Below are 9,649 nucleotides of genomic sequence, written 5' to 3'. Positions count from 1 at the left end.
GGGCACAGAGAAGGCTGTTTTTTGGGGCATGCATTTTTTGAACATCTGACAGCTGACATTGCCAATTCCATCTTACAAAATGGCTGTGCTTCAAGTATTTCTTTGGAAGAGAGAAACCACTCTGCTGAAACCACGATAGATTTCTGAGGAGCAGGGACAGCGAAGCTCCCAGCACACAAGGCTGTGGCCACCCCAGTGCCCCCGGCAGCAGCTGAGCCTGGCCTCAGGTAGGGCCTCCATGAGGTGCCGGCAAATCCTGCCTTCGGCCGCCCTTAACCCATATAATCCCCTTCATGGCTAGGGTCCTAGGGCTTCTTTCACTGTGGATAACCCCACAAAAATCTGAATAAAACACACCATGCTCGTTAATGTCTCCAGGGGTGTTTCAACACTAGCCGTTCTTCTCACGGCCGCCACTCACGTTTCTCTTTTGTTCTTAAACCCCTCGTAAAAACTGCCGGAGGCCACGGGGAGGCCAAAGGCAGCCTCCCTGCCCCACGTGTACCTCACCCCGGCTGCCGCTGCCCCCCGAAACCGAAAACCCCCGCCCTGAGTCACCCCGCGGCGAGGTGAGCCCGGGGGGCGGCCCGGCCCGGGGCGGGCGGGGAGCGACGGCGGCACCGCCCCGGCCGGGCCTTTATAGCGCCCGCCCCGGGCTGCTGCTGCCACAGCTCCGGCCGTACTGCGCCCGGCCTCCTGCCCAGCTCCTGGGCTGGTAAGTATCGCTCCGCGCCGCCTCGGCGCGGAGAAGCCATCGCTGCTCGCGGTGGGGGGACGGGACAGAGTGGTGCTGCCCCGGGGTAGCGAGGGGAAAGGCCGCTCCTGCACGCCGCGCTGTACTGGCGTGGTTTTCAGCAGAAATCGGCTCGCTGAGGGTTGGGCCTGAGAAAATAATTAATTAGGGGACTGAATGATTCGCATAGCTGCTAAACGCGTTTAAAAGTAGCTGTCTTAATGTGAATTGTGCTGAAGGGAAAGTCCGTCTGCAGAAGCGTGAGCTGCATCTGAACAGTGTGTGTGTCCAGGTGTCTGAGGCATGGTTTGCGTTCTTGCATTCTAAAATCTGCTTATAAAGCAGAGGGTGTATCTGCATTAGTAGTTTGCTTGGGATCTTGTCTGTGTTTTTTAAATGAATGCACTGATCCTCTCCCATGCTTCTGTTTGTGCCCCAGTTTGGCCTGTACTTGTGCTTCAGTGGTTTGAATTAACCTGGAAGATGCACTCAGATGCCAGTGGGCACTCAGTTTGGGGATGAAATGACAACTAGTGCAACCTGAAAACCTCAGGAGCAGAAAGAATATGGGGCACCAAGTCTAGTCTGCAAAACCTGTTAATATAGCTAGAAGCAAAATTCCTGTGGAGTCTCCTAATGATTCCTTACAGTTCTTTCAGTGCTTTTTTGAACTGAGGGTGCTTCCTTCCAAAAAAAAAAAGTATAAAAAAAATCCCATGACTTGCACTGCATTTTTTAAAATAAATGACTACTTTGTAGCTCCTTCCTGCATCACTTTTCCAAACTAGTCTTTTTAACAGTCACTTAGAAAGACTGATATATGAGCTTGGTGACAAGAAGTAACTGCCTGTAAGAAGTCAAGGCAGAACACATTCTAAGCCTCTCTAATACTTAAGTGAGGTAACTGCAAGACCAGACTTGCAAGAGTTTGTGGTGGGCAGAGGCACTCAGGGAGGCAGGCAGGGTTATGCAAGTGCCCGGCATCAACAAGATGCAGCTGACAGTGATGGAGGTACTGAAAACATGAGCTTTCCCTTCCAGGTCTTAGATGGAGGTACTGAAAATGCAAGCTTTCCCTTCCAGGTTTTAAATAGGGATGTTCAGTGCTCTTATGAGTCTTGCTACAAGGTAGTAATGATCAGTTAAATAGGTACAAACTGCTGGACTGTGACTAAATCAATCTGCCACTTTCCGACTGCTAGTCTATGCTGCAGTAACTAAGAGTATGGATTTTTCCTATTGCCCTGTCTCAATCATTTGAATGTCACAATCTGGTTATATTTCTAAATGTACAAAAAAGCTTCAAGCAATGAAACAATAACCTTTTATTGAATTTATGGCAATAATATGCAGATCTTCCACAGTAAGGCAATTTGTAATTCTTATCAATTGTATTCTGACTTACACTGAAACCAAGTAAGACAACAGAAAGCTGACACTGCAAGCTACAACATGCTACTAAGTTTTTTCCTTTTCAGAATCAAAACAAAAGAAGAGGAACAAAGTGAGAAGCTAACTAACACCATGAAGCTATTTATCTTCCTCTCAGTAACCCTTGGCACTCTTGTCACGGGACTAGATTCTGTAAGTTTTGAAATAAATGAGGGGGGTTGTAGTTGGAACCACTTCTGTTTCTTTGATTATACTTGTGCTTTGGACAGGGTACTAGGATTTCAACTGGAATTTTCCTTTCTGCTGCCTTTGCATGTACACGTACATTTGCTGCACATATACCTCCAAGAAACATTTTTGAATCCTTTGGTTTTCTTCTGATTTTGTTCTACCTTAAGGTATCTTCTAGAGCACAAATAGTGAAGACACCATGCAATGACCAAGAAATCTAGCTTTTATATCTTCTCAATGCAATTTAGATCTGGACATCAAGTACCAAGACTTTGATAGCCTTTCATGCAGATGGATATTAGACCTTAAGTAAATTTCCACCTTACCCTACTTGAGTGCAAAGCTTAAAAAAAAAGTCAACAGACTTGAAGTTGGAGTATTTTTGACTCACAACTTATGTGACAGTTCATATCTATTAGTAGAGCCATTCCCTGATATTATGGAACTATATTGCTACTGTGACACTCTAGCTCAGACAAGCCCACATGACCTTTGTGAAAAGACTAGTTTTATCTCTTTATCCATGGGAGTAAATATCCAGCCTGAAAAGTGGAGGCAGGACCTAGAGTACAGGGCAAGAATCTATTGTGTAAATCTACTGGCTGTTATCCCATGGCACAAACATGAAGCACCAAGGTCACTAAAAGGACAGGTAGCTGGAGGATATTCCATCTTTGTACTGCTTAGGAACTGAGAGGTGGGGAGGGAGAAACCTGATTCCACGGGGACCCTTGAGAGCTGCTCAGGTCCTCACAGCAGAAATAACTCACAATGTTGACCTCCAGTGATGGACTGGGTTGGTAGAGTTTTTCAGACTGTTTGTTTTGTTGTTTTTCCTTTTTTGGTATGGCATCTTCTTGTCTGCTTTGCTAAAATGAAGTTCCACTTCTCATTTGCATGCAGACTCTGTAGAGCAAGTTGAGCTGGTAACTATGAGCAAAAAAACTTTAAAGTGTTGGGGAAAGCATGCAATAGGGAACACAGTTTAGGCCTGTAACGGGTAACAGAACCACATAAGTTTCCTTAAATATCTCTTTTCCTCCCTGTAGGCTTATGGCAAGCAGCACTACAGACCATCACATAAACACAGGGGTAAGTATCTGCCTGTTAACTTAAAAAGAGCTTGTTAACCTTGATAGAGACTTTTAATGACACTTAAACAAAACTTTGTTTGCAACTACACTTCACTTTACTTCACCAATCAAATGTTTTGCCTTTAATTAATTAGTGATGACTTCTACTTGCAGAATGTCACTGTCTGAATGGAGGAACATGCATTACCTATTACCTCTTTAGCCGAATAAATCGTTGCCTGTGCCCAGAAGGATATGGTGGGCTTCACTGTGAAATAGGTAGAGTATCAATCTTCCTTGATAATAACTGAAGTAATTGGAGAGATGGGCACTTGATAAATATGAAGTGCTAAGTGAAAACAGTACCTATAAAACATGACTGGATATCCTGCAGCACCTTATACTAATAGATTATTTGAGGAGAAATGGCTAAATATTGGAGCAAAACTGGGATCTCAAGTTCTCTTGTCCCTGCTTCCTCACAAATGTTCCTGATTTCCTCATCCATGTTTTAGTTTGTAAAATTAAGTGAACTTGCTTGGGAGTGTCCAGAAGAGGAAAAGATTATATTCTGAAGTGCACTGAAATTGTTAAAAAAGCAGTATGCATGCTTTAAAGCATAAGATACTTGATGTGCAAAATTCAAATAGAAAACATTAAATAAGAACATATAATCAGTCATCTGTTTTCACTTGTAATGCATGCTTTATCATAAAAATGATTCAGACACTATTGTATCTGTTCTGAGATACAAATAAAGTGTTTTTTTTTCCTCAGATGATGACAGTATATGCTATGCTGGAAATGGGGAGAACTACAGAGGAACAGCAACTGAACGAGACTGTTTACTATGGGATCTTCCTTCAGTAATCAAGAGAGGTGCTTACCATGCTGACATGAAGAATGCTCTGCAGCTTGGACTGGGCAAACACAACTACTGCAGGTAAGATGATACATCTGTCTTCCTGTGATGGCATTCCTAGAAATGTCTTGAAGGATGGTACATGTTTAAAGGAATAACAGCTATGACAAAAGCTACCAATTCTGTGTTCAAACAGTTAATCACTTTCTCTGGCATATCTTGCAACAGAACACCTATGGCCTTTCCAGGACTGTTACAAATCTAAGATAACAATTTTCTAAACTGTGTTCATGAAAAATATACTTCCTGTATCTTCCAGAAACCCAAATGGAAGGAGCAGGCCCTGGTGTTACACCCGGAGGGGATTCTCCCTTCAAGAAACACCCTGCAACATAGATAAGTGTGGTAAGTAACACTACTTTCAAGACAACTGTTTCTAGCAGAGTAGATGCTTGTCTGTCATGTGAACATCAGAATGAAATCCAGATCGAATGATATCTTCCTCACAGAGCGCACATGTGGTCAAAGAAGCATCAGCAAGTACTTCAAGATCGTTGGTGGAAGCCAGGCTGAGGTTGAGTCTCAGCCTTGGATAGCTGGCATCTTCCAAAACATCAAGGGCGTTGATCGCTTTCTGTGTGGTGGCAGCCTCATTGACCCTTGCTGGGTGCTTACAGCAGCACACTGCTTTTATGATCCGTAAGTGTGTACAGTTCTGCATCCTTCCATTTGCAGCTTTCTTCAGCTGACTTTTTTCCCCCTCACTAAGCAAAGATGAAAATCTACTAGTTAGCTTGTTCTTTTAATTTGGCAGAACAAGAAGAGCAGCCATAAACATCATGCCTTTGGAAGCTCAAGTTCAGCAGACTGAGCTAACAGATTGCAAACATTGTGATGGATTATGCAATTCAAACAAATTTACCTTAACTTGGTTCCAAGACTTCATTCTACCTTAGCTGTTCACAAAACCTAACAGTTGTACTGAAAGGTGATGAGCTGCTGAACAACTCAATTAGGGTGTCTCTTTTCCTGTGGAAAGCTGATCCTCCTTATGTTCTGCTGGGGAGTCTGATTGCTGATGCCTGGCATTAGTAGCAGTTAGCCAGACATGCATTTTGCAGTGCCTGGACATCTGGCTTATTCACTCTAAATAGTGAATCAGGAGTCCTTTTAGTGTGCTGGATCAACTTTCACAGCTGAGTCAACTTTGCTTTTTCTTGTCAGCACTAAAGAAAACATGAAACAGAACTGGGACTCGATTTAAATTGTTGACCTCTGTCAGAAACCAGTAGCCTTCATGGATCTTCTTACTTTCACTCAGGTCAAAAAGAAAACCAAGTACACCTGTATACAAAGTCTTCCTTGGAAAGTCCATACTGAATGTTACTGATGAAAACGAACAAGTGTTCATGGTGGATGAAATCATCTCTCACCCTGACTTCACAGATGAAACTGGTGGCAATGAGAATGACATTGGTAAGTGTCATCTTAATATGAGCCTTTAAAACACTGAGGATAGCTGGAGGCTATGTAATTACAGTGTATGTCGAGTATAAAAAGTAGAACCAGAGAAGAGATGAACAGGAACAGGAGCCAGGTGCTTCTGAGAACTAGGCCTGAAAGAACACTTTCATAAACCCTTCTGGTGAGTAGTGCAGTATAAACTGCCCTCTTTTGAGTGTGGTGACTGCCACCCTCTAGAGACAGTCAGTAAACTGGTATTTTTATGTAGTTGAAGATAAATCAGTGAGGAGATATCCTCTGAAAGGTTATCACACCCTATCCTTTCAGGAAAGTAGTTCAAGTTGGAATGTTTACCAGTTTCAATATTGGAAAATTAATTTTGTCACTAAATTACTATAGCCATTCTAAAAGCAATGAGAGGACATATAGTAACCAGAATCCCCATATTCTGTACAGGATACTTCTAACTTCTAGTTTCAAGGAATGTGAAGGGAACTTGCTTTACAAGTTCAAATGTATTTTCTCTGACTTTTCTTAGCTTTGGTAAGAATACGAACAGCTTCTGGACAGTGTGCAGTAGAATCCAAGTATGTCAGAACAGTTTGCTTGCCGGAGAGGAACCTTAACCTATACGACAATACCCGGTGTGAAATAGCTGGCTATGGAAAACAGGATTTTTGTAAGTGAATAACTTCCTTTTCTAAAGTTTTGCTTAAACTGTATGGAAGCAGGTTATTTTCTATACCATAATCCCCAAAAGACTGGGAGAGAAAAAAGCATTGCTGCTATTCCATATATTCTATGTGCTTATGAGGTTCTTCTTGCTATAACTTTCTCTAGAATTTTTGTTAAGTTTTTCTAGTTGCCAATAGTATTTATCTGATTTTTCTCACACTTGTCAACAATGCCCAGTAAGCCAAGATGTAAAAAATAGCAATTTTTTTCAATCCTTATGTAGCGAGAACTAAAAGACAAAGCTGTGCTAGATTAAGTGAGGATAGCATCTATGGAGAATTTTGTCCAAAAAAAGATCAACTTTTTCTAAAAAAAAAAAAAGCTTCATAGCAGTTGGAATGCTTTTCCTTCTCTTAAAAGCTTACATAGTCACTAACAGTAAAAGTAAAATAATGCCATATAAGCTGGAAGTAAGAGCCTCAAATCAGAATTGGAATGGTTAGGGTGGTGTTGGCTTTCTCGTTTCATTGCTTTAATGAGTACCAGAAACAGTTTAGCTTGCTTGTTTTTTCCTCTTAGAGGGTGAAAATAGTTAAAGACTTTTATTTACTATCCAGATGATATTTACTATGCCCAAAGACTGATGTCAGCCAGTGTTAACTTAATATCACAGAAGAAATGCACAACTGAATACTACGACAGTATCAGAGTTACTGACAACATGGTCTGTGCTGGAGACTCCATGTGGGCAACTGATGCATGCAAGGTAAAACTAGGTTTTGTTTGCTTGTTTCAAAACACTTTATATGCATGTATACCATCTGGATCAAATGGTAGCATCTTCTCATTCTAAGATCCAGGAGAGTCTCTCTTTCTATAGAGGCTCCCCGGTACAGCTAGTGGAGTTGACCCTGTACTGTGACCGAACACAGGGAAGCAGGTGGGGATCTAGTTAGGTGTTAACCTCTCTAGACCAGCCTTTGGAGGAGCAGCAGCTGCAGTGTCTTAGCCATTGCTGCTCCTCAGAACTTTATTTACAACCTGTTCCAGCAATGGCCAGTAGATATGTACATCAGAGGAATGCAGCAGCTGTGCCAGTCTCAGCCTGTACTTTTCTAACTTGAACTATAGTTTTGTGGAGGGACAAAAGGTAGATTACAGGAGGATGATGAGCCCTTAGACAGATTCCTCAAAACTGGATTTGTTTGGCTGCACCTTGCTAGGCAGTAAGGGTGTGCCATGTGTGCCACTAAATAAACAGGGGTTACCCTTAGGTGTACAAGTACCTTGTGTGTAGGGGGATGATTAATTCTGTGATAAAGAATTGGATGTGCTGACTTTGATCTTATATAACTAGCCTAACAGCTGTCATTATGACTTCCATAAGTGCTGTGTCCACAATAATTGTCTGTGCAAGCTAGGGGTGACCAGAGAACTTGTTACCATACAGACTGTGCTATAGCTGCAGCAGATGCTGAGCATTCTGTTCCACCTATACAGTGTTCTCAAAAATAAGAACTAGCTCATGGGTATTGACTGCTTCTTCCATTTCAGAAGAACAGCACTAACAGGTTGCCTGTTATAAAGGCTCTATCTGTAGAAAACAGCTCAATTTACTCTTTCCCTTGTCAGGGAGATTCTGGCGGCCCCATGGTCTGTGAGCACGATGGCAGGATGACGCTTTACGGGATTGTCAGCTGGGGAGATGGCTGTGCAAAGAAAAACAAGCCAGGTGTTTACACCAGAGTTACTAAATACCTTAACTGGATTGACTCCAATATGAATGCAGTGTTCACCAAAAGTCGTTCTTTCGCTGAACCCAAGTGATCTTTTTTCTACATCTGGACTGAAATGAACAGGATTAAGTCTGTGCTGATGCCAGGACCCAGAAGTACTGACTGTCATAAGAGTCTTTACTTTTAACTGCTCCTGTGATGTGCTAGTAACATCAGTTTCTGGTGCAGAAAGACAGTTAGTATTAACTCAGTACTATGAATTACCAAGAACCACTCTATGGGAAGCTAAAGTATTTAACATTTAAATGAGTATTCCCATGCACAGTACTATGCATATCAAGTTATCTGTCCACTTAATTTATGGACTGGCATTTGGTCTGGTAGTATTGGTCAAGCTTTAACTCAGTTTACTTGTGTGCATTTCGTACACGGCTTCAGTCTAAAATCTTTCCCCATCACCCTGAGCAGTGCTGAGTCAGAGACCTAATGTGTGAACAGCAGTACTGAGAGGGTGACCATGCTTTGCATCAGAATATGCAAGAAATTGTATCACCACTACTTATCACTTACTGTATGAAGAAGGACCAAAGTCAACTCAGGCTGAAGCAACAGGCGGTATACAAGGCTCACTTCTGTAAACTTAACACTAAAATCTTCAGATGACAACTGCAGCTGTGTTGGAAGAAGAGAACTTTGACAACATGACTGGACTTCTTCTTCTACCTTCTATGTCCCTTTAGAAATCTGGCTAAGCTCCCTCTTTCCATGTATGTACACAACACTGAGAAGATATATGGATTCAGTACTCACTGAGTGCTACAGGTGTCAAAAGTCAGCAAATTATTTCCATTCACTTTACTGATAGGATATGGAAATTACTTCCTTCTCCTAAGACTTATGCTGGTTTTATTTTAAAACTTGTTTTTGTTTTATAGACTGAATTATTCATATGAGGGCTGGAACCTCCTGTTTTATTTAATTATTTTTATTATGTTTTAACTTATTTGTATTATATATGTAAATCAATAAAACTATTATTCTTATGGGGCTGTTCTTTCTCTCTTGGAAAGGCTAGGATTTCAAAACAGGACTGCTCTTAGTATTCTAACCCTAATCCCTGTCTCTCTACATAGATCTCTGAACTTCCTCTTTACTAAAGCATTTCACACAAAAATTGACTGCCTTGAACTCTGAGCTACAGTACTAAAAGACAACCTGTAAATGAGTAAGTCAAGCAGCATAGGCTGAAAAATATGACCCAATATCTGTATTGTAGGTGGTTCTCCTGCATTCCTGTGGACTAGACATTCCCAGTAATTGCGACACACTAGGCAAACTCTCAAAGCAAAATGTCTCATTTAGGTGTCTCCTTTTGGTTTCACCTGAAAGAAACAGTATGCTCCTTGACTGCTCTGCAATAAGCTTCCAACCACTCAGCAGGGGAGGTGGGAAATCAGGAGATAAGGAGCACTCTTGTGAAACC

The 9,649-nt window shown here is 41.8% G+C and overlaps 1 protein-coding gene across 1 annotated transcript; it reads left to right on the top strand.

Annotated features, from left to right (window-relative positions):
• The first annotated feature begins 608 nt into the window (after positions 1 to 608).
• PLAU (plasminogen activator, urokinase) lies at positions 609 to 9,209 on the top strand. Its single transcript, XM_013176484.3, has 11 exons — positions 609 to 715; positions 2,212 to 2,317; positions 3,406 to 3,448; positions 3,604 to 3,708; positions 4,207 to 4,372; positions 4,611 to 4,696; positions 4,801 to 4,990; positions 5,613 to 5,767; positions 6,294 to 6,434; positions 7,048 to 7,196; positions 8,063 to 9,209. The coding sequence occupies exons 2-11, from the start codon at positions 2,258 to 2,260 to the stop codon at positions 8,255 to 8,257; spliced, it is 1,290 nt and encodes a 429-aa protein (XP_013031938.3). The 5' UTR covers positions 609 to 715; positions 2,212 to 2,257; the 3' UTR covers positions 8,258 to 9,209.
• Positions 9,210 to 9,649: the final 440 nt, after the last annotated feature.

This window comes from Anser cygnoides, chromosome 7 (assembly GCF_040182565.1).
Source record: "Anser cygnoides isolate HZ-2024a breed goose chromosome 7, Taihu_goose_T2T_genome, whole genome shotgun sequence".
In the NCBI taxonomy this organism is placed as follows: domain Eukaryota; kingdom Metazoa; phylum Chordata; class Aves; order Anseriformes; family Anatidae; genus Anser; species Anser cygnoides.
Note: the sequence above shows the minus strand (reverse complement) of the source record. Positions and strands in the feature narration are given on the sequence as shown.